Genomic DNA, 24,421 nt, shown 5'->3' on the forward strand with positions numbered 1-24,421 from the left:
GGGAATACGGTTACTTTGGGGAAAGAAGTACCACAGAAAGGTTCTACCTCTTACGATGTCTCCATTGACTCCAGGTGTTGACAGAACCTCCTATGAGGCTTTGGAACCAAAAGAGGAATTGAGAAATCCAAACCCCTGCCTCCCACAGCCACCATTCAGTGATGTCAAAATGTTCTCTCACTTTCCTAATAAAGGACAAATTAATGGAGCAATAACATGAAAGAAAGTACAGGTTTTATTTATAGGTACGTCAGCCGACAGACTCCACGGGAGTCCTGTCAGTTATTTTTGTTTCTACTTATGTATTTATTAGTATATTATTTTTATGCTGACAGAAACCTCATCACTTTGATAAATGTCATCATTATGACTTTAATAAACAACAACTATAAGGTTGTTCTAATATCAGCAATCCTTTTAGGGCTACTCTGTGAGGTTTCTGTTCAATCCTCTTCCTTCAGCCCTGTCTGGTTCCATGGAGCTTCCGCAGAGAGGGTTAAGAAGAGCTAGTGCACCATTATTCCAGGCATAAATGGCACTCCTCCGAGGCTCTGCCAACTCAAGAACCTTACAAGTGACCACTGTGGCTGAACCGCAGAGCCACCCCCGAAACAGAGGTGGTTCTGTGCTGCCTGGAGGTCAGCAGTGAGCAGTTTAATTGCTGTTTCTGTTGGTGCACACAGCGGTCTCTGTGCATATACTTATGTAAATAAAGTCAGCAGTCTGTGATAGACTCAGCTGTCTAAGTCCATAGACAAAGGAGAGAAAAAGACCTGAAGAAAATGGAACAAAGAGATTTTTAAACTTTCCCAGAGATAAAAACCTTCAGGGTTTTGTTGTACTGTTCTGTAGAACGCCAGCAATGGGGACAGAATGACTGAGGAAAACACCAGACACCAGTGACACCAGCCACCCATGTGGGCCAGGCACTAATGTCCCTGAAAGAGGAGAAGGCAGGCTACTTTTTTCACCGCCGACAGCCCAAGGTTCTCCACAAATACAACACGGTCCTCCAAAACTAGGAACTAGATGCCATGTTTTAAACATTTGTTGTTTGCCAGTTTTCAGACTTGCTCCATTTGAGCCCTTTCGGGGAAAAGCATAAAGGAAAGGGAGCAATCTAAGCCACGGCAGGCACTGGACTGCACTGTGACCCAGGAGCAGGGGTCCAGAACACAGGACTCCCCTGAAATTCCTTCATACATGGTACACTTCCTGTCATTTTTCATGGTCTAACTCTCTTTGTTGGGTCACAGCAAGAAAAAAAAAATCATTGGTAGCGGGAAGAGGGGAGCGATGTGGACAAAAGTCCGTGTTATTACCTGCTGGAAACAGGCCTGGACGAGGTTCTCGGGGAACATGTTCCTGTTGGAGACAGGAAGAGCAGGGTTGTGTTAAGGCGAGAGTTCTGTTTCGTTTGTCACAGCCCACACATTGGTGGGGATGAGTAGAACATGGAATTAGTACTCTGGTTTCTCTTCTGGCTTTTTTGCATAATACTTCCTTGTAGTAAGATGTATTTTTCCCTGCTAAGCTTCACCCAGGTACATAGAAAGCTCTCTGAATCAGCCATGACTGAACTGATTCACTGGGTGACTGATGTGCATGCTGTCCTGGATGAGACACCGCACTGGCAGGTGGACACTCACAGTTAAAAGACTTCATTGATATTCTACACAATTCTGTTCTCATCAATGAGAATGTATGCCTACCAGGAGTCTACTGCAATTCTTCCCAAATTCTTTATGCCAATTGCAAATTATCATTGTAATTACTAAATAAGAAGTTATGTAAATCAATGAAATATGAGTGTGAAAAGGAAGGTATGGTTTCTATGAAAACTAAGCCAATTGCCTAGAAACTCAATCAAGACACATGACTAAAATTTCTATGGTCAAATTAGGCATGGGAAACCAATAGAAAAGAAAGGAAAACTGGAAGGATTTGGCACTCAGCTTTGTCTGCAATTTCTAAGGCTTTTTTTGCTCCACTTTGTGGAAACTGAATCTGGACTCAGGATTGTACAAACTTTTGGCACCTCTGGGCTACACTGGAAGAAGAATTGTGTTGGGCCACACATTAAATACACTGCGACATGTAATCACAAAAAAATCTCATAATATTTTAAGTAAACTTATGATTTTGTGTTGGGCTGAATTTGTAGCTACCCTGAGCCGCATGTGGCCTGCAGGCTGCGGGTTGGACACTCCTGTTAGGTGATGCATTTCTGTTGCATTCAGCAACATATGCAACAGAAATGATAGAAAATTACAACCAATTCACACACTCAAGAAAAAGACCTTTACCATACATAAAAAAATTGGCAAATAAATGCGTTACAATTTAAGTGTAAACAGTATATGTAATGCATATCTATTATTTTAGTGATTCTCTTCTTTGTTATTTATTAACTGACCAATTTCTAGTCCTGATTGCTTCAGATTAAGAGGCTTTTTCCTGTACAATTAAAATTTTTTTTTCTTCAAATGTGCTTCTGTACTGATGACCCAACCTAGCCCAACATCTTAATGCAACAAGTACACTTTCTGCATCTCTGCCATTCCTAAATCCTAACAGAGGAGCTTATCCCTTCCATACCCTGCTGGAGCCATGACCTGGCAAGTTGAACTGGCTATGCAATTTGCAGGGTCCAGGGAAAAATGAAAATGCACAATAATTTAAAAATTATTAAAAACTGCAAGACGGCAACAACAGAGCATTAAACCAAGTACGGGGCCCAGTGTGACCACACAGGCTGAACCCCAGTGAAGCCACCTGGCTGGCACAACACTCACCTGATCAGGTCTAACATGGCATCCACCGTGCTAACTTCAGGGCTGCTGCCTGTCCTGTCAATTTCTTCTACTTTCTGGCTGACACCGGGCTTGATGCTCACCACCAGCACAATACCTGTGGTCAAGGATAGCACCCACAGAGCATTAAGACCTTTCCGGGGCACCTGGGACCGCCTGTGCATCCTTCTTGAACCAGTGGGCATGGTGGGGCCAGGCAGTACGGGCATGGGGACCCTGGGGCCAGCCAAAACCCTCAATCTCAGCTGCAACCTCAGCAGCAGCCTTAATTGCTTTTCCATTTAAATGAAGCAGAGGGAATGCTTCTCATGTTTTTTTTTTTTAACTTTTAAAAAATTTTTATTTTACTTATTTTTAGAGAGAGGGGAAAGGAGGAAGAAAGAAGGAGAAATACAATAATGCATGGGAGAAACATCGATTGGTTGCCTCTCACACGTGTCCCAATCAGGGACCAGGACTGCAACCCAGGCATGTGTCCCGACAGGGAATCGAACAGGAGACCCTTCACTTTGTGGGACAATGCTCAACTGGTCAAGGCTCCTGTGTTTTTGTTTTTTAAATTCTGTATATTCCAGAACTGCTTCTAGAAACACCTGCTGATGACAACTGTTCTTTTTTCTTTTACTTTGGCTTATGAGGTCAACCTAGGCAGGAGTTGGGGTGAGGGTGATCCCTTTTCCAACTCAGGTCACTTGTTCGGTATCTTCCTGCCCCTTTTACCCACAGATGTTGGTTATTTCCCAGAAGGTCACACAGAACAAGCCTTATCTTCCTTCCACATCACAAGCCTGGAAAGTTGTCATGTAACCTGAAAAAGTGTTAGGGCTGAGAATGGTGTTGTTTCATGTGACTCTCCAGAGGTGGAATGAGGCAGAAACAGACAGGAGTTACAGGGAGATCATTCTTCTCATGGTAAGGAAGAACTGTCTAAGCAGAGAGCCTCTGAAACCACGGTTTTGGCCTTTGGAGGTAATGGGCTCCTGTCACTTGAGTGTCCAAGCAGAGGGGTGGGAAGTTGTAGAAGAGACCAAGGCACTGGAGGTTGTTTGACAGGAGAGAAGTGAAGGGGAAAAAATCCCGATGCCCTTTATGGCTCCTCCTTTATCCCAAGGGGGCAGGGTTTCAAGGACGCCGATTGGGTCAGTATTGCTAGTGGGAGGAGTCACTGGGCAATGGAAAAGCCATGAGTGGCCATGGCCCACTCCTCCCTCCCAGGGTTGCAGAAAAGATGTACATCCAGCTTCTTTTCTTTTGTGTTGACCTCCCTCAGGCACCTCATGAGGAGAAGGGGCCTTTTTTTAATTAGGCTTCAGACCCTCCTAGGCTCCTGGTGTAATAACTCGAAACCCTCACCACTGCTTGCCAGTTCATTAACGCAGAGTTGCAAGGGTCAGGCTGGCTGCACATGAGTCCATTCCCGTCTTCTCTTCCCACTTGGGGTGTCCCTCTTAAAATACCACGCCAGGTCACAAAGGACGGACCATACGTTCTTCACAAAAGGACGCCAAAGGTACAGGAGCAGCTCTATTCCCTTAGAATGTGCTCCCTCTTTCAAGTGTAATTTATACCTGGCAAGACTCAACCATTAGTTCTCAGTACAATGTGAAGTTTGAAATGGACTCAAATGCTATTTTTCTGGAAATCTTTTTAAATAATACTCAACTCCACTATTACAGACTAATCAGTTTAAAGATTTTATAAGCTCTTGACTTCACTTCCTTCTCCCTAATAACCTTGAAAAGCCATAGTACAGCCACCCTCTTCCTGTTGATCCCTAGAGGCTTTGAGAAAGGGCGCCATGGCTGGAATTCAGTCGGCATTCTATTTTAAGGTGCTGTGTAGACTTCAAGCCGAAAAGGTTCATGGTAGTGTAACAATACCACCTTCTGATTAAAAAAACAAAACAAAACAAAACATGAGCATTATTAAAAGCCCAACCCTTTAAATGAAAAGTTGCAATTATATAGAGGAAAAAGGATTTGGTGATAAATTTTACCTAGAATGACAGCAATGATAGTGGTACAGAAATAATACGCGACGGCACGAAGACCAATTTTTCCAGATACATTGGAATCCAGGGCGGCAACACCTGAAATGGGGGAGAAGTCAAATTACTTCACTTTTTAAAAGACTGATTTCCAGAACTAGTAATGATCAAATCCTGATGGTGTGAAAGAGTTGAGAACTGTTGTTGGATCCGCTAAGCCTGTTGCACACACTTGGGAAAGATGCACAGGGTGAAAAAAGCACTTCGAAACTCCAAACACAAAAGTAAGAGATGGGAGCCTCGTGAGGGGCACGTTCCCTGACTGCGGCGAGCCCTCACTGCTACAGCCCATGGTGATGTCCGTCGCCCTTGGGCTCCTCCTGGGTGGTGGTCACAAGACACAGAGGGGGTGCCCCCTCTGCATTTGCTCTAAGAACTTTATCAAGATTTGCACATATGCCACTCAACATCCTTCTGGAATTCTGTATCAAGGAAGAGTTTATTTTGAAGAACTGAGATACTTCTTTCCATCACATAATGAAAATCATATAACCCCTTCTGCCTTTGGTCAGGAAGCTCAGAGTCAAAAGCTAAATTTTACATGTGCTTATAAAAGTAATATATGTTCATGATAATTATCTAAAACAAAGAAAAATACAAAAGAAATCACTTCAGCTCATCAGCCATAGTTAATATTTTGGTGAACTATCTTCTAATATTATTTTTCAGTTTTGGAAACACAGCTGAGATAATTTTATAGATTTTAATCCTCTTCTTACTAATACTGTATTATGAGCATTTTCTCTTATTCTTATAAACTCACCCTGAGGATAATTTTAAAGGCTTCTCTCAGGTGGCTGCACCATAATGTACCTGTCACCCACTTACGCTGGATCTTCAGGTAGTCTTAGCACCAAAGTCAGTAAGCCACAGTGATGTCATTAACCGTCCTGGCCAGCATACTTCCTTTCTCCTTTAATGATTTTCAAATCACTTCCATGTTAATTTTATTGTGAATGGCGCTGATTGTAACATACCTTAAAGCTTCCATTTTAAAGAGGCAGCATATAAATAAAAACTTCTGAGAGCACAGGTGATTTAAGAGGTGTATGGCTACATTGTTAGATGTAGTTTCAAATGGTCTTTGACTGCCAATAAAATTATTGAACGTTGCTTGGGCAGCAAGGGTTGTCTAGAATGCCAAGGACAGCTGCAGAGGTGGGAAGCATTCAGTCCTCCTTGCTAGAAGGCCTTGCCCTCCATCAAAGATGCTCGTATAAACGGAGTTGATGGCACAGCTTGGTAAGTCGACTGACTGCACGGAGCAAGCTGAGAAGCAACCAAATCATCTCTCAGTGAGGTGTCATTTGGAGGTTTCAGACTATCCTGCCTGATTTCCAAAAAGAGAATCACAGCCTGAATCAAATGATCACCAAAGAAAATGATTTTTTAAAATATTATTTATTTATTTATTTATTTTTAGGGAGGGAAGCGGGGGGAGAGAGAGAGAGAGAGAGAGAGAGAGAGAGTGAGAGAGAGATATCAATGTGCGGTTGCTGGGGGTTATGGCCTGCAACCCAGGAATGTACCCTGGCTGGGAATCGAACCTGTGACACTTTGGTTCCCAGCCCGCGCTCAATCTACTGAGCTACTCCAGCCAGGGCTGAAAATCATTTTAAAAATATTTTATTTATCTTTAGAGAGAGAGGGAGAGAAACATCAATGTGAGAGAAAAACGTCAATTGGTCGCCTCTCACCAGTGCCCTGACAAGGGACAGAATCCACAATGCAGGTATGTGTCATGACCATGAGGCCCAACCAACTGAGCCATACCTGTCAGGGACAAAGAAGTTTGTTGAGCCTGCATCATGCGTGACTTGTCCCACACTGTTTGTAAAACCTGAAATACAATGTAGCAGGAAACGTGGAGAGGTTGTCATAAAGCAACCTCAAGGAAAAGGCAGTAAACCTGCAGGCCATCAGCAGGCACAAACAGCTTTATATGCACTCCTCTCGCTAGAAAAGGCCTATCCATTTTTTTAAAGTGACTGGAGGATTATGCTCTTTACATACAATTGAATGTATTTAATACAGTAAAAACCAAAAGGAAGCTATCATCTCTCAATCTAAACACAACATTCCTCTGGCTGTTGATTGCTTCTTTGGAAATTAAAATTTCAAGAAAAGGGGCTCTGACTTCTTTAACAGCCACCCAGGATGCTGTTAAGGGCCCATTCACGTGTGTGTGTGTGTGTGTGTGTGTGTGTGTGTGTGTGTGTGTGTGTGATGGGCATATTGCAACAGTCACATCCTGGAATAACCATAATGCTAGATGCTATTCTCTTTCTTTGGGAAAAATGCAGCTTGGTGTGCTCAGGGGGAAGGTAGAGGTGGAAGAGGGTAAGGCAATAGATGGTAATGGAAAAAATACAATAAAAATAAATGAATGAATAGGAAAAAAGAGCAAACAATAATGCAAACATATAAGTTTGCTAAGTATATTATATGACTATTAAATGTGTTTATTCCATTTTAGAGCCCCGTACATTATTTTGATAAACAATTATATTAATTATGTATAACAATATGCTGGGTTAAAAAAACAAGAAAATCACTAGATTAACAGAACAGAGTAACCTGTATAGGCACCTGTATGCCTGACCCTCATAGAAGATGTATTTTCAGACACACTGGCCTTTGGTAGATGTCCGATTTAAGCGGCTTGCAACCCCAAAGATGCTGGTAAGTGACAGGCTCATAGGGCGGCTACAGAACTTTTCTCGAGTATGTGCTTCACGTCCTCTCAGGATTTTCTTCCAGCAGTGAAACAAATTAGATCTACACGGGTAACTGTTTCCAGAATACGTCAATATCTTAATTTGTCTTAATGTTTTGGCCAAGGGCTGGTGCCTCTGCTTCTATTCCAGGACCCAGCTGCCAATAAAAGGCTTCATACTAATGATTCTCGGTGGAAAAATCCTAAACAAATACACGCCCCAAAGAGTCAGCCAGCTCCTCCCTGCCCAAGTGCAGCAACTAACCTGTCGTTATTTTCAGAAAGAGCTTTGTTTTTCATTCCTCAAATTTACCATAGTCCTATAGTTCTGGATTTTTCAGAAATGTATTCAGACCAACAACTGTGTTTCTCTGCCTCTCTAGGGTTGCTCCTCTACCTGTCCAGTCATCACTGACTGAGGGCAGAGCTGGCCCCAACTCCAGGCTTGTGGACGATTTATAAACTGACGTTGAGATGCAGCGGTGACCACCAGAATGGGAAGGCACATAGGCAGAGAAACAGCCTCATCTTTGAAAGCCTCGATGAAAGGCACATTACAGAACTTAATGTGAATATAAAATGCCTGTCTGAGAGGTCTGAAGGCCCCACCTGCCAATAACAAACGATGACTGATGACGACAAGGGTGACAACAGACGCCGTGTATGGAGCGATGACTTAACGTTGAGTGTATTATCTTTAATTCTCACAATAACCCTAAAAGGCAGGCATTATTCTTCCCATTTGATAGAGAAGAAAGCTGTAGCTAAGAAAGGCTAAGTAACATGCCATGATCCTGCAACTGACTGATGAAGCCAGGATCCTGAACCCAGGTCTGACCCCAAAGGCCATATCCGTACCCACTATGTCATGCTCGCTCTGTCCACACATTGCAGAGTTCTAGATTGGTGCTGCCCAGTAGAATTTCCTTCGATGATGGAAATGTCTTTTAGTTGTGCTGTCCACTGCAGTAGCCACAAGCCCCATGTGGCTTGTAAGCACCGCTGCTCGTAAGCAATAGAAATGTGTCTATTGTGAGTGAGGAACTGAATTTTAACGGATCTCAATTTAAATAACCACATGTGGGTAATGGCTACCATGTCGGACAGCATGACCTCTAGACCTTCCCTGAGTATCCAGCATTTAGTGGATGCTCAACAATGCTGAATGAACACAGTCAAGCTTGACTCAGTTACAAAATTCAGGACACTCTCTACCTTGCCAGCACAGGGGTAGGGAAGAGAATAAAGGTAAGCCATCACCTGGTGTGTTTCCATCGCCACACTGACCACATTGCTCTAAGGCCCGAGGCTTCTTTTTCTCTGGTCCCCAGTGCATTAAATAGGGTGCTCTGTGATTTTTGTGTCCTAGAGACAGGGGTACAATCCAAGGTTGTCCTTGGAAGTTAGGGACACCTGCTGGCTCTTTGTTTTTCACTTTGGGAAGGGTCTCTGATAAGCTAAGGTACTGGTTCCTGGCCACAACAGTAATAATCTACTAAACTTTTCAGAAAAACACCACAAAGGAAGCAGTTGTGTGGGCTAAACAATAGCACATTTTAAAAATAAACACTCGAGGGCAAAAGACTCCTCCGAGAACTCTCTGATTAAGCTTACCGCCCACGGGAGAACAAAGTTTTCGTGACAATCTCTCCACGTTGCCATTAGGGTGTCAGGACTAATTGCTATTGGAAGTTTTTTTGGTCTGGCATTTGATGGTGGTTACTAATTGTGAATGGAAACAACGTCCAGGAAACTCAGTGGTACATCCTTGTGTCCAGATAACTCCGGTCTCTGTCACCAGCATGGAGAGAAACAAGCATTGGCTTTGGTGGGACAGACTGCACTCAAATCCTAGCCTTTTCCTACCAGCCTTAGTTTCCCCATCTATGAAATGGAGGTTTCAAATGCCTCTGCACCCTAAAAGGTAACTTTGAGGAGAAAGAGAACCTCATCTTGTACAGCTATTGTGAGCATTAGAAATAATACCTGTAACACACCTGGTAGAGCACCTAGAACTCAATTTGTACTCAGTAAAAAGCCTCCATTATTCTTGAATGAAATGATCAGCATGAAGCATATCACTGACCAAATGGATGGCATTTAACAAGGGTTAGCTCATTCATTCCCTCACTAGGTCTTCTGTAATCCCTCTGTATTCCTTCCTCACTAAAGAGATCTTTAAAAACATAAATCAGGGCATTTCACATGTATGCATAACCTTCTGGTACTTAGAATAAAACAGAAAGTCCTTAATCCAGCTAACGAGACCCTGCAAGAAGGGCGCTGGCCTGCCTCCCTGCCCCGGGTGGGCTACCCTCTTTGCCCACCTTTGGCCCCCTGGGGCAGACCGAGCTCCCCACCACTTAAGGGTTTTTCACAGGCTCTTGCCTCCGCCGGACTACTTTTCCCTACCCTTCATTTGGCTACTTTCATGTCCTTTCCTCAGAGTCCTTCCCTGAGACTCCAGGATGAACCAGGCACCTCTGTTTTCCTCACTTGCATCTAGTTCATGTCATGTTTCACATTTTTTCATCAATGGGTTTATTTAACATCTGCCTTTCTCACTAGACTACAATGTAGCTCCTTGATGGCAGGAGACCTAGAGAGCTGCCTGTTCGCCAGTATGTACGCAGAGCCCTGCACACAGAGGAGCTTGATAACCGTGTGGGGAGTGAATGATTAACCTAGTTGTTTATGTTCAGCTGCCTGCCCCCAGGACCCCTCTTCCCAGAGTCCAGCTCCTGGGCAGCAGAATGCTCCAGAATGGAACTTGAGAGCCTGTGTCAGTCCTAGGTGCTGCCCTTAGGGTCTGTGTGATCTTGCAAAAGCACCTTAATTTCTCTTCAAACTCCTGTTTCCTCATCTCTAAAGATGGATAAGATCCCACCCACTGTACTACTATACTAGGTTTCTATGAGGAGCTAATAAACAAATTCACTGCCCAGGGAAAATAAGGCTGGGTATGATCTCACTCTGTTAATCCAGGGCACAGGGAAATCTCTACAGCTTGGACTTTACCTGGGATGGTAAAAGGGAAGAGAAAAAGCAGAGGGGAGAATGCAAAATATAGCATGTCTAGTTCTTTATTAATATAAGGAACTCCCTTAAAATAGTCATCACCAGCAGACACTGTTCTCTGAAGTTAACAAAATAACCTGGTCCTCAGGCAGAACCAACTAAAGGTCACTTTGCTGCCTCTGTCAGCAGGTCCACATTTGATGTTCAAAACATGTCAAGAAGCAGTGGGCTTTATCCACTCATCTACTGATGGGCACTTGGGCTGCTTCCATTTCCTGGCAATTGTAAATAACACTGCAATAAACATAAGGGTGCTTACGTTCTTTTGAATTAGTGTTTTGAGTTTCTTCAGATATATTCCCAGAAGTGGGATTACTGGGTCAAAGGCAAATCTATTTTTAACTTATGGAGGTCTCTCCATACTGCTTTCCACAGTGGCTGTACCAATTTACATTCCCTCCAACAGTGCAGAAGGGTTCCCCTTTCTCCACATCATTGCCAGCACTTGTTGTTTGTTGATTATGAGACATTTACACAATAGAATAGTACTCAACTGTAAAAAAATAAGTACATTTTACCCTTTGTGACAGCATGGATGGAACTAGAGAACCTTATACTAAGTGAAATAAGCCAGTCAGAGAAAGACAAGTACTATATGATTTCACTTACATGTGGAATCTAAGGAAGAAGCTGAAATAACAAGCAGAATAGAGAAAGACTCATAGCTAGAGAGTAGGATAAGAGCTATGGGGGAGGTTAGAAGGTAGAGGGATTAAGCAAAAAGGAAAAAGGACTCATGGACATGGACAACAGTGTGGTGATTGCAGGGGGAAGGGGGACAAGGGGGATAAATGATAATAGAAAAAAATACAATAAAAAAGAAGAAAAGAGATACTAGATCATGTGAGATAAAGAAGGCTATAAGCTTACATGATCTGTCTATAAGCAAAAGAACAAAAGCAAATTAAAAAATTCTGCACTCCCCCCACCAAAACACAAAGCAGTGGGCTGGCCTTCTGCTTTCTCAGCAATCTGGGGAGCTGTTTTAACACTTTTTTAAATACCACAGAGTGTCATGGTATTTGCATGGGACCAGTTTCTTAGAAGACCCCATGAGCTTTTAGAAGAGGCTTATTGTCTAAATACAAGCATTAAACACACCTCAGAGGATCTGAGGAACTCACCCACGGCCCTCAGAGCTTGTTATGAATGCTTTGACAACAGGATAGCTAAAAGGTCCACAAAACTTTTCTGATTTTTACCACAATCTAATTATCATTAAGCTCTCTCTTTGCTTCTCTTTATAAAACTGGCAGCTCAGGCTTCTGGCTTGAAGCTACTTGAATGCTGGTGAACATTATAAATCAGTGGCAGAGCAAGTCTTTTTATACTGTTTTCATTTCTAGAATGGATGCATTGTGTGCACCCCCACATGCATGGCTCAATTCTAACACTGGCCCTATAGTCTGTAATGCCAGTGCACAGACTTAAACTCTTGTGGATGAAAAATGGGTCTACTTGGAAGTAACCTCCAAGGGCAACCTGATCATAAATTCCTAACTGGGCAGGTCATGATGGGTAGTCATGTCCCAGGCATGTAACTATTTTAGTACAAGGTTTGTTTATTGTCTTTGCCTTAAGCAAGCCCTGTCCTTTGTTTTTGCGCACCTGGGTTAACACACCTTTGAAATAGGAATAACCACCCTGGTGAGAAAAACTGCAAAACTGTCATTCTCTGGAGCATTTGAGATCTTGCTTCCTGGCAACTGTTTTCAATTTTGCCTCAAATAAACTTTTGCAGAAATTCTCTACAGGTCTGGATGTTTCTTACATCAACACTTCTGACAATGTTAGAAGAGAGTGAATGAAAAATCTAGATAGCACTTTAAATGCACCATAACACAGTACTATTATTTTCCTATTTTACAGCTGAGGACAAGTTAAGCAACTTGTTCAAAGTTTCACAGTCAGTTAATGGCAAAGCCAGGACTCAAACCTGGGCAGTCTGGCTCCTATGGCTGCACCCTTAACCTCTAGACTCCCTTCTCCCTCTACCCATGTCTATTGACACTAACAAAGATTCTTTGCTTGACCAAACTTTAGTCAGGCTCCTGAATCTTCTCCTAGGCCCACTTACACCTCCTTGTAAAATCTAGTTTTAGCAATAATCCTAATTTAATTGGAACCCTTCATTCTTGATATCACTATTGATGTCTAATTAGGTTCCTTGTCATCCACCATCCTCCAGGTGATGTCTGATTACCCTGGCCCACCTTTAGATGGATCAGGTTAGGTCAGTTTAGCCAGAAATGTCCTTACCTCTGATGCTTCCTCTTAGCAATCCATCTACTGTTCCCTTTACTCTGCTGGTTGGCCCTCAGTTCCTTCTTGCTCATGCTGTATTCATTCAGAGTTGAGCTCAGTATCTGTTCCCTACTGCAAAGCCCCACTGCAGGGGTCCCTATACCTATCATGATGGGCCGGAATGAAAGTCTGCCTGACCATCTTTACCAAGTGTCATTTTTTTCTTTGACAATACTTCCCCACTTGAAGATTGCTGATGGTGTCCCTTTGGAGAAAGCAGCACTAGAGGTTCTCACAGACATCACCTGCTTCCCCATACCTACAGGCTCAAGTCCAGACCCCTCAGGAAGGCACACAAATCTCATGAAGCCACACGCTCACTTTTCCATTTCCATTCTTCCTCCCCATGTTTCCGGCATTCCAGTCAGTCTCACTGTCCTCCCAAGAGCCATGCCTTCTGCCTGGAATGCCCACTCCACTTGACCTGATCTCTAACTTCTCTTCAGAACTCTACCTCAGTCATCTCTGCAGCTGTCCTCATTCTCACAAAGCACTTATCACACAGCATTGCAATGGACTTCCCTTCCTTATGGGACAGGACTTCTCTTGTGTCTAAGTGACTAGCATAGAGCCTGGGATATCAAAGATGGAATGAATGAATGAATGAATGAATGAGTGGTCTCCCATGCCCATGCATTCAACACACAGAAATTTCCTTAGAATCCCTGCAAAGTTTCTCAGTCTTTTTTTTTTTTTTAAAGAAACAGAACTAGGTTAACTCATAGTCAAACAGAGCTGTGAAATTGTCTAGTACCAGTTGAGGCAGAAGGAAAGTCTGGTGGACTCATCAGGCTTTACTATCTCAGAGAGAGGCTGAAGCAGGGCATATTTTTATCCTGCCACTTTTCATTTTATTATTGTTCCAAGTGGAACATTCCCATTCCTTATATACCATGTGCCCCCACCTTTAGACAAAAGGCATTGTAGAAATGCAGTTAACACAGCCCAGTCTTTGGCTTCAATAGCTGTGTTCTAACTCAACACAAATTTAAAAGAAAAACAATAATTTTTTTAAAGTGGAAGAAGAAGGGAGGAAGTAGGGAGAGAAAGAGAGAGAGAGAAGGAGAGAAGGAGGGGGAGATTTGTTATTCCACTTATTTAGGCATTCATTGGTTGCTTCTTGTATGTGCTCTGACTGGGGATCGAACTTGCAACCTTCGTGTATCAGGATGATGTTGTAACCAATGAAGCTATCTGGCCAGGGGTGGAACACAAATTTCTTGATGGTCTTAGGGAAACGTTTACTTCATGTGTGCAAAACTGCTTAGGCAATCATGTTTTCTTGATTTCCAAACAAGGCTGTGAGGAAAGAGAAAGGAGGTAGCCCTTGAAATGCAGGCAGAGCCTATTTGCTCCAGATATTGCAAATGAGGCAAGGTGTTCATTCTCAGTCTTCAAAATCTTAGGCTCCAGCATGGAGTTTTAAGTTTATAAGCAAGCCACTTTGAAATGGCAATTTTCATAGAGACTGAATTGCATAAAAAACCATCAATGTTTCAAGAAAAGCATGCATACTTTCCCCCATAGCTAAAGTTGACATTAAATGCACTTAGCTACCTAACAGTGAACTGTATAACCAAGTGATGTAATGGTTTTCAACTCTTACAACTTCTTGCCTAAGAAGGGACTCATGGACAGACCTGGCTGGCAGAAGACCTGGGGTTCACCACCAGGTGGGTGGCAGAAACCTCAGCCTCTCCTGGATGTTTTTCTGTTAGTCTGTTTTTATACAATAGGGGTTAAAAGTGTTTGCTGAATAAAATGAACCCCTTTTGAGGGAAGCATATGGCACAGTTCTTTCCAATACAGGATGTGGGCTAGTTTCCAGGCACACAGCTGCTTATGGGTAACTGAATACATATATTTTAAAAAAATGCCTTCCCCAGCCCAAGTAATCCAAGTGTGTCATCTGCAGAACTCAAATGTAAAATCAGGAGTCTCCAAAAGCCTTGACTGACTTCACTTCAGCGTGCCCATCCCTACGCCCTCCATGCTCTCAGCAGGGCCTCTACACTCATTGCGTGGTTTGCCTGTATTTGCTCAGTGTGTTGGTTTATTTTGTCACCTGGATCCCACATCAACTAGATTGTGTCTTGAGAGTCAGAATCTAATCTTTCATCTCAGCAGGGATCAGCACCCAGCTGGCCTCCCTTTCTTCTGTAAGCAAATGTTTTGCTGGCACAGAGCTATCTATGCACTGTCATGTCCCCATTGTCTGTGGCTGCTCTTCTGTGACAGCCCCGTTGGGTGGTTGAATGGAGACCCTGTGGCCCGAAAAGCCCAAAATATTCACTATCTGGCCCTTTATAAAGTAAGCTTGCACACTTCCATCTGAAAAGAAATCGATTCACAGAGTTATTCTTTGCTTAATAAATATTGTTTATATCTAAGCCTTTAATTTTTTTCATTAGAAAATAGTAGAAAAACCTCTGTCCTGAGAGATGAGATCAAGCCCTAAAATTTTGAAATCCTGATGCAAAAGTTGGAGTAACAAACATTGAAAAGTTGGGAGCAATTAAAAAAATTTTTTTCATGGTGGAGTCTTAAATTCATCTTTGGATACAAAGATGTATCCAATCCTCCCCACAGAGGTAAATCCATTACCCAGCCAGTGCTCGTGGAAACTGGGGAGTAACTGACAAACATGAAAGTTTTTATTGAAGTCTTCAGTGTTAGGACCCACGACTCTGTGGCTTGAGGTGGAGGTAGAGGAGGGAGTTTTCTTGGCTAGGTATAAACTTGGAATGCATGGAGCTGCAAACTGGTGTTGCTTCTTGATGGGCCAGCATTTGTAGGGAATCCAGAGTGAGAGACCACAGTTGTGGGTGGGAACAAGCATCTTGCTCTGGAGGGGGAACTGTGCACAGGAACTGGCACAGACTGGGCATAACCTGAACTAGACATAGTCCAAGTCCTCCACGTTGGGTGGGTAAGCCACAACCCAGCTGGTACTAATGGTATTCATTCTGATGTGAGTCTCCTGATGGGGCCCACCGGACAAGGCCATTCCCTTGTGGCTGTGATGGGGTTTCTTTCCTCTGAAGGGGCTATTCCACAATGGTGATCACTGCAGGAAGAGGATGCTCCTGCGCCAAGGAGGATAAAACTTTTTGCTCTTAAAATCTAGCACTGGGTGACAGGTCTGGGGTGCAGCACTGCCAACAACATCTTCGTGTAGAAGAATATGCTGGCCCCAGACTCACAGAGGCAGGGACAGCTAAGCAGAGGAGCAGCCCTCTTAAAGGACCCTGAGGTGCTTGGAAGTGCCCCTTCAGGGAGCAGCTTGATGTTGCTGTTGATGTTTCATCTGTTTTTATCCCTCAATATTTCATAAAACTTTGTGCCAAATGGCACCCTAGTCTCAGCTGTGCTATGAGGATTTAAATTCACATTCCTATGTTTGGATGGAGAAGCAAAATGGGGAGCTCCTCAGGATCAGAGGGGTGGCAGCAGCCACAGCAGAAACCGGGGTGGCAGCTGTGCCCAGCGGAGCACTCTGGTCCAGTGGTCCGCAGCAAAGCGGCTGGAGTGGAAGAGATGGGGATCTCCCCTTAGCATAACGCCCTGGAAGGATGCTCTGGGAACCTCTGGAGGTGAAAGCTGAGGGGCTGTTCCATTCCTGAGCTGGTCATAGAAGGGTCAAGTCATCATAATTTTGGTATGAAAGAAAATGAGACCTGAATTTACACTCACTGGCTGGCAAGACCTGGACCAGGATTTTCCAGAGCCACAATTCTCAGGCATGTTCATAAGCCATATCTCCTGCTATTTCCCTCATGGTTTGTCATAAATACAGCTTTCAAACCTAAATGGTAACAGGGCCCACACCATGCATGGCACACATGTGTCTGTGATATAAATTATGGGTAAAATTCTGTGAGTGCCTGCACTGTTTGTCTGTACAAATGCCCTGAGATTATGCCTACTGTGCCTTCTCTCTCTTGTTTCAAGGCAAATTGCAACAGTCATTTCATCCCTACGAAATCCTATATGCATTTAAAAAGAGGGACATTTTCTTGCATAACTAATATCATTATTACCACTAACAAATTTATCAACAATTTCCTGGCACCATCTAATAGCCAGTCTATATTCAAATTCTCCTGATTAACATGACATCTTACTGTTACCATCACATGAACAGGAATTCTTCTTGTTTAAACAAAAAATAGCTATAAAGTAAGTATTTTTATGTCAGCAAAGGCTTTGATGGCAGAGGGTTTTTTCCTTACTTGTTAGTCTGGCAAGAGCATTTCCTTTATGCAGAAGCTCAGATTATTAGTCTTGGGTCTCATTTTTGCTGTGTCTCTATCTTTAGTTTTTGTATCCTTAGGGCTCACTCATTCAACTCTCTCCAGCTTCCAACATGTATCCTCTGCTGGCCCAGTTAATGTTAAAACAAGCTACTGATCTGTTGGACTTATAAAAGCTTCTGAAATGTGAAAAGAGGTCTTTCTGTGTCTTTGCCAACTTCTGCTTCACCCTCCTGACTGCACAGGGTGAGCAGGCTGAGCTCCACTGCAGGGTCTGGGGAAGGACCGCATACCAGGTTAGGTGGCACAGAGTGGCAGGGACCTGGCAGAGATAGGGAGGGGAGGGGAGGAGGGGAAGGGAGGGGAGGAGGGGAGGGGCAGAGGGTGGGGGAGGGGGGAGGGGGGAGGGGAGGGGAAAGGGAAAGGGAAGGGGAAAGGAAAGGGAAGGGGAAAGGAAAAGGAAGGGGAAAGGAAAAGGAAGGGGAAAGGAAAGGAAAGGAAAGGAAAGGAAAGACTAAACAAAACAAACAAAAATAATGTGTTTGCTTTAAAAATGTAAAGAAAGCCCAAGGAATCAAGTTTTCTTACTGTGCAGATCTAACCATGGTTAATGGTTTGGTTTTGATCTCAACTTTTAATAAAATTTAGATTGTAAACAACATCCTATTATATAATTTGTTTAATGCTCCCACTTTATATATTTATATATATAAGAAACATTTCCATATCTCATTAAATATGTTTCTAAAACAAGGTTTTAAATAGCTGTATGGAATCCTAACTTTGGAGTACTAATATTAACATCTATTTCAGCTGCTTGTAGTTTATCACCATTATTTTAATAAAAAACGCTGCCATGAACACCCTTGCACCTAAATCTTTGAGCACATCTCTGATTATTTCTTTATGCTAGATTGCACGAGACAGAATTTTAAGTGGAAAGACCAGAACATTTTCCAAAGTGCCCCCCCAGAAAGTTTGTTTCAATTTATGTGGTAACCAAAAATGTATGATCGAGCTCATGTTCCCACAACCTTGCCAACACTAGTATTACTACTTTTTCCTTTTAGTCTGACAATTTGAAACACGAACATGGCATCACTGTTCCATCCTGTTTTGTTCATGGCCCTTGAATTTTTGACCATTTTACTGCTCCACATCAAAGATGTGGCAGCAGCTCTGCTCTCTAAGTCTTATTTAACTGCTGGGGGTTTGGTGAAGGGAAATTGTAGAAATTACCAGACCTGTGCTATAGGTACAAAAACCAGCTGGGTTATGTGGGTGGGAATGCTGAAGGTTGTAAACCATTTCCTAGAATATGTGCAAGGCTGAAGTAGCACCAAACAGCCAGACTGCAAACATCCGACTAGTTGCTGACTGCCAAGAGCAGTAATGTTTTCAAACATCCAATATCATACAACTAGTAATACATGTATTACCTTTCCTTCTAAAACCTGGTTTACTGCATGAGTTTTCGATTTGCTGCCTACTTTGGATCAAAATTCCATATCTTCCTCTACAGACACCAGGTTTAAATAGTATTGATCATCAGGTGATTTATGAGCCCTATGAAACTTCATGCACAATATACTACATATGCACAACTGTGACCATTTTTCTTGGGAAACAGTCCAAAACTTTCATCATGTTCTCAAAGGAGCCTAAGGAGAAAAAAATTAAGAGTCTTTGATATGGAGAAAATACTAAAAGGTTGTAACAGCAGGACTTACAGGGGCCAGAGGTTGATATAAATTGGATGAGGTAATAGACAATAGGGAGTGGTGGAGACTGTGGCATCCTCAAATGCATTTACTCCAACTAAATAAAATGGCTGTCTTTGAGCTTCAAACCATTGTTGGTGTGTGGAAACATAGGTTCAGTGTTTCCCGATCTTATTTTTTTTTCAGAGGAAACTTGAAATCTGGATGCTTACATAAAATCTTCCAAATTTGATTTTTGAAAGATTTTATTTACTTGTTTTAGAGAGAGAAAGGTGGAGAGAGAGGGAGAGAAACATCGGTGTGCAAGAGAAACAATGATCAGTTGCTCCTTTTACATTCCCAGTCAGGGATCTGGCCCACAACCCAGGCATGTGCTATGACCGGGAGCTGAACTGGTGACCTTTTGGTTTGAAGAACAATACCCCACCTACTGAGCCACACCAGTCAGGGAAAAATCTTCCAAATTTTAAATGCTTACAATAATTTCAAGTTAAATGAACAAATATTGTATGGTACCAACAACTGGTCTGCTGATTTGGCCCTCAAGATATCAGGACTAAAAGAAGCCAGTATTTCAAAACATAATTAAATTCATAAATAAAATAATTAAATGCTTTCTTTAGGTTTGTAATAAGCCAACAACAAGACCATTTAAGAACAAGGCTCCCAAGGGATTCTAGTCAGATTGGGTCGGGCTTTGAAAAGTTCAATGGCCAAATCTACAGCTTCTCAAGCCACGCAGCTGCTGAGCGCACAGACCCTGACAGTGTCCAGTGCGGTCCACAGACCAGGCCCTGGTCTCCAGCAGCAGTAGTGACAAGTGTTCCAGTAGTGGTTCCAGAAGAAGGGATGTCAAGAATCCCAATATGACTGCATAACCTCTATGCTGTACACCTGAAACTAATACAAAATCATTCTGAATGTAAAATGTTATTGAAAAGTAAAATTTAAAAGATCCCAACTGCATATTTATACAAAAACTTGGGTTTCACGCTGACAACACTAGTAGACTGTCAAGTCACATTTTGCTTATTTTCAGAAGTACAAGAAACTATGAAATGCACAGAGAAGCCTACCAGACCCAGACAAATAATATTTTTGTAAACCAAATCAGTCTCAATCTCAATCTCCATAAGGGAGCTGGCTTTTTAAAGGGAAACTGCAATATAATGATCAGTAAAGAAATATCACTTCCAAATGCAAATGTGTCATAAGTTCAGATGTTAGTATACTAGGCTTTTAAAACATGGTGCAAACCTGTAATTGAACCTGTCCCATGGGATGTGGCTGCTGGTGCCTGGGCCAATTTCCAGGGCAGGAATGTTGCAAGTTCTGAGCTGTGTGGAGGAGGGGAAGTGGGTAAGGAGAAGGGGTGAAGACCCTGAAGGCAGCTGCCTGAGAGGACCAAGGGCAGGACAGCTGCATTTGAGAGACAAATGAGTGACCTATAGAAAACATGATGAAAACTGACAACCACAATTCACCTGAGAACACTGGCTGACATTGCAGTGAAAAAAACTTGCTTTTTTTTTTTTAACCTTCTGTGCCCTGGGTAGTTTTATTTATAATATATTGGTCAAATGCAGATTTGATCTGTGGTAGACAGTACTACAGGCAGAGCAATGCCACAAAGCAATGTCACTTTGTGAATAATACAGTATTTCCACTCAAGTGAATATTATACACTTTCCAAGTAAGGAGTGTGTGTGTGTGTGTGTGTGTGTGTGTTATGCATCAAAAACATTTGGATTTTTCCCATAATTAGAAAAGAATAACTTAAGTGAAAGCTCCTTAAATAATCGTAGGGAACATGAATTTTCTCAAGGTACCTGTGATCATGCTGGATACAATCAAGGGCAAAATGATGAGTTTCAGCATCCTCATCAGGATTTCTCCAGGAAACGCAAAGTAGAATTTCTCCAGATTAGAGAACTTGCTGTATTCTCGAACCAAGACTCCTATGGCAATCCCTAAGAAAAAACAAAAATGGGAAAGAAAAAAAAAGAACGACTGAGTTCTCCTATATAAGTTTCTATGGAAAAAATACTACCCTAAAATGCAAATTTTAATGGCAAGAGAAACAGTTCAGAGAATCTCCCATGGGTCTATAAATTTTAGATTTAAAAAATCAAATCACATTGTGATAAGTAGAAAGTATACACTGTATGGTAAATCTGTAAAAAATATTCTTCACATGAAAAATTTGTTTTCATTTATTTTCCACCAATCATATCTATTATAATGACAAAACATCAAATATACTGTGAGAAAATAATCATGTTAGCCAACCCAATATAACTATTTTGTTTTTATACACCACCCTTAATCTTCTTCTAGCTTAGATATCTTATATATTTAATAGTTTACATATCAGTTTTAACTTTCTCCTGTTTTATCATATTACTCTTTTTATAATTTTTATAAAAAGCCCTTCTGTTTATGCAACTTTTATAATTTTAATAGCAACATAAGATTCAGTTGGTTTGATATATTTACCATATTGTTGAACTCTAATGCTTTGCATTCTTTTCAGTTCTTTCTAGAAATGACATGTTCAAGTCTGTCTGATCAAGAGGCTTTCTAAAAAGTTTCTAGTCTTGAGTAGTACCTTGGACATTTAGGCTTTTAATTATGTGAGTAGGGGAGTGTTCAGTATCAAGAAACGTTACACGTTCTCTGAAAGCTTGCCTTAACAAAATGTCTATATAGAATCCTTCCATTGTGATGACTTTGTAACTCAAAATCACAAATTTTAAATATTTCTTCTTTATCCTCTTCCAAATGATTCTAATAACATCCAACTGCCCTACACTATCCCACTCCTCACATACCCCCATTCCCAACCCCTTCTTTTTAAACCAGCTACTGAAGATGACACATAATTGTAAGTAAGATGGCAGAAGGGCAGGCAGATTCATGGAGATATCTATCACTGAATGGATACGCTCATTCACAACTCTGAAAATTCAGAGTTCTTTGGGCACAGTTAAGAGCCGTAGGGCAATGAAAAGAGATGTGAATTATAATCAATACTAGAATTTTCATTTAAATTCAGGTATACTTCCCGTAGCTATTAGTAGACCAAATAGTTGAACCTCACAAGATACATTTGTGTAGTAACTTTATTCTTATCTTAATTTTATATTCCCATATATTTTACTTTTGCCTTTATCTCTTTATTTTGTGCATGCATTACTGAATTTCTGATCAGCCACTTCAAATTTTGGGAGGACCAAACATATACACATAAACATTTCTTAAACTGTAGCTAAGACATGATCATCGACTCTCCCCAAGGACAAAACCAAGGAGGGGGGACCAGGTGAGGGAGGTGGGGATGGCTGGGGTAAGGGGAGCGGTGGGGAGAAAATGCAGACAACTGTACTTGAACAATAAAAAACAATTAAATAAAACAAATTAAAAATAAAAATAAAAAAATAAATAGTTTATGCCACTATACTGTATGCCTGAAACTAGTACAAAATATTGACTGTAAACTGTAATTGAAAAAATAAAATTTAAAAAAAGTTAAAAAAATTGTAGCTAAGACAGAAAAACTATTATCAATCCCTTTTGGTTCGTATTTCAAAACCTAGTATTAGAGACTCCTGAGCAGTTAAGATACTTCAAAAATATTTTAAGTGAATATAAAAAGCTTTTTGTGCTCAGTTCCTACCCAATAAACTGCCTACGTTCTGCTGTTCTATATGGAACATACCTATATGATGTGGTAAGGATACTCTGTAATGCTCAGCTTTTTAGAAAAACAAGCAAACAGACATTTTCTCTCACACCATGGAGGCTTCTTCGAGTGAATCTCTGGCGGGCATGTCAAAGGGAGCTCTGTGCGCGACCATAAAGGGGATGTGTCTGTGCTCGCACACCAGCCACAAAGCGCTCTGTTGAGCAGCAACGGAGCCAAAGAGCTCGGATCGTGGGGTTTACATTACTGACAATTAACTGTACTTCCCCTCACCTCCACCCAAATGAACTGCCGGGCAGTCAGAGTGACATGTGCTCGCTTTTTCGGAGTTTGGCCAGATGTGGGTTTTTATGGCAGAGATAAAAAAGTCACCACAAGGAGTCATTTGAAAGCAATGAAAGGTGACAGGCACTATAAATAGGTTACTGTATTTAGTAATGAAAGCTTTCTCTCAAGCTTGCTCTTGAGTTACCACAAATTGTATTCCAGTATTTTTTTTTAAACTGAAAAGAATATGAAAACCAACCAAGACCATGAAAAGCAGTTGGGAGCTTCACCCTGAGCCACACATGCCATCCCTGGGACCCTCAAGTACAAAACATAGCTGGCAAATGACCTTGGCCAGGAGTTACACCTAGGAAATGGGGTGTGCTTCGGTTTGGTCTTAAACAAGTTTGGAAAAACTGGATGTGGGATAAGAAAAATCACTGGAAGATTTTTCAGGTTCTAAGATGAAGTCAGGATTTCGCAAGGCACAATCCTTCCCTACCCTTTTCCAGAGACAGAACCTTGGATTGGATTAAGGAGCGTGGAGAGGCCGTCACAGCAAAAGGCTGCTGGGAATAAGTGCCCGTGGCTGCCATGGAATAGCGCTGTGGAGGCCTGCAGCAGGGCACACAAGGAAGCCCGGAGCTAAAACTGTTACCTAGACCTCTGCAGCCCCTGAAAATACCAGGAGCTCATTCCCAGGCTGCCTTCCTGCACACAGGCAAGATCCTAAGCAGGTACTGAGGCAGCTTGGGAGGAACATGGTGTTACAAGGACAGGCTCCAGTTCTGCCTCCACTACCTCTAAGGTGTGTCCTGGGCCATAACTTTAACCTTTCCCAATAGTCAAGAGCTGGGATTAGAGGTAGGGGCAAAAGGGTTGGATCAGGTGCCTTCAAAGGCCCCTCCTTATGCCCACAACGCTGTGATCATCTCTGGGCCTGGTGTCCTCAACTTTGAAATGTAGGATCATAGGAGCAGTTCACTCGTTCCTACAGAGCTGGCTGTGCTTTCTCCCGTTTCCACACTAAATGTTCAGTATGCTGGCAAAACAGGAAAAAGAGAAACTAGGGAGGAACGCAATTAAGACCTCAGCTAGAGATTTCTTCTTTAGGTTCATGTGCAAAAATTTAAGCTTAAAAGAGGAGTGGCATCTCTTCATGTCCACATTATCTCAAACAACTGCTGGTTCAGTAGCCTTATCTTGGAGGTAGTGGGTGATTTCCCCCCCACTAAGTTTATGAAAAAATTATTGTTTGAGAAATATGAAAATAAAAATAAATAAAAAGTGACAATTATATGAACCTATCCATTCCTTCACTCATTTTCCATTTTATCCCCCTCCCATTCTCCAAGCCATACCTACCCAGCCTTCGTTCTTAGGTATTATGTGCATTATTTTATAGTTATAAAAATTTAATCCGGTGATAATAGTTGAATTGCATTTGAGTCATGTTTATGAAAATAGCATTGTTCCTGTTTTAGAATATTTGCAGAAAGATGAAAATCTGTCATTTTTT

The 24,421-nt window shown here is 42.0% G+C and overlaps 1 protein-coding gene across 1 annotated transcript in view; it reads right to left on the minus strand.

The window, feature by feature from the left end:
• Positions 1 to 24,421, minus strand: part of SLC1A1 (solute carrier family 1 member 1) — a 72,184-nt gene that overhangs the window by 16,862 nt on the left and 30,901 nt on the right. Inside the window, exons 2-5 of the mRNA XM_045840888.1 lie at positions 20,762 to 20,902; positions 4,810 to 4,902; positions 2,796 to 2,910; positions 1,323 to 1,365 (exon numbers count right to left, since the gene is read on the minus strand). Of these exons, the coding sequence (XP_045696844.1) occupies positions 1,323 to 1,365; positions 2,796 to 2,910; positions 4,810 to 4,902; positions 20,762 to 20,902 (392 nt within the window). The remainder of the gene's footprint in view (positions 1 to 1,322; positions 1,366 to 2,795; positions 2,911 to 4,809; positions 4,903 to 20,761; positions 20,903 to 24,421) is intronic.

This window comes from Phyllostomus hastatus, unplaced genomic scaffold (genome assembly GCF_019186645.2).
Source record: "Phyllostomus hastatus isolate PE091 unplaced genomic scaffold, TTU_PhHast_1.1 phas_contig_34, whole genome shotgun sequence".
Lineage (NCBI taxonomy): Eukaryota > Metazoa > Chordata > Mammalia > Chiroptera > Phyllostomidae > Phyllostomus > Phyllostomus hastatus.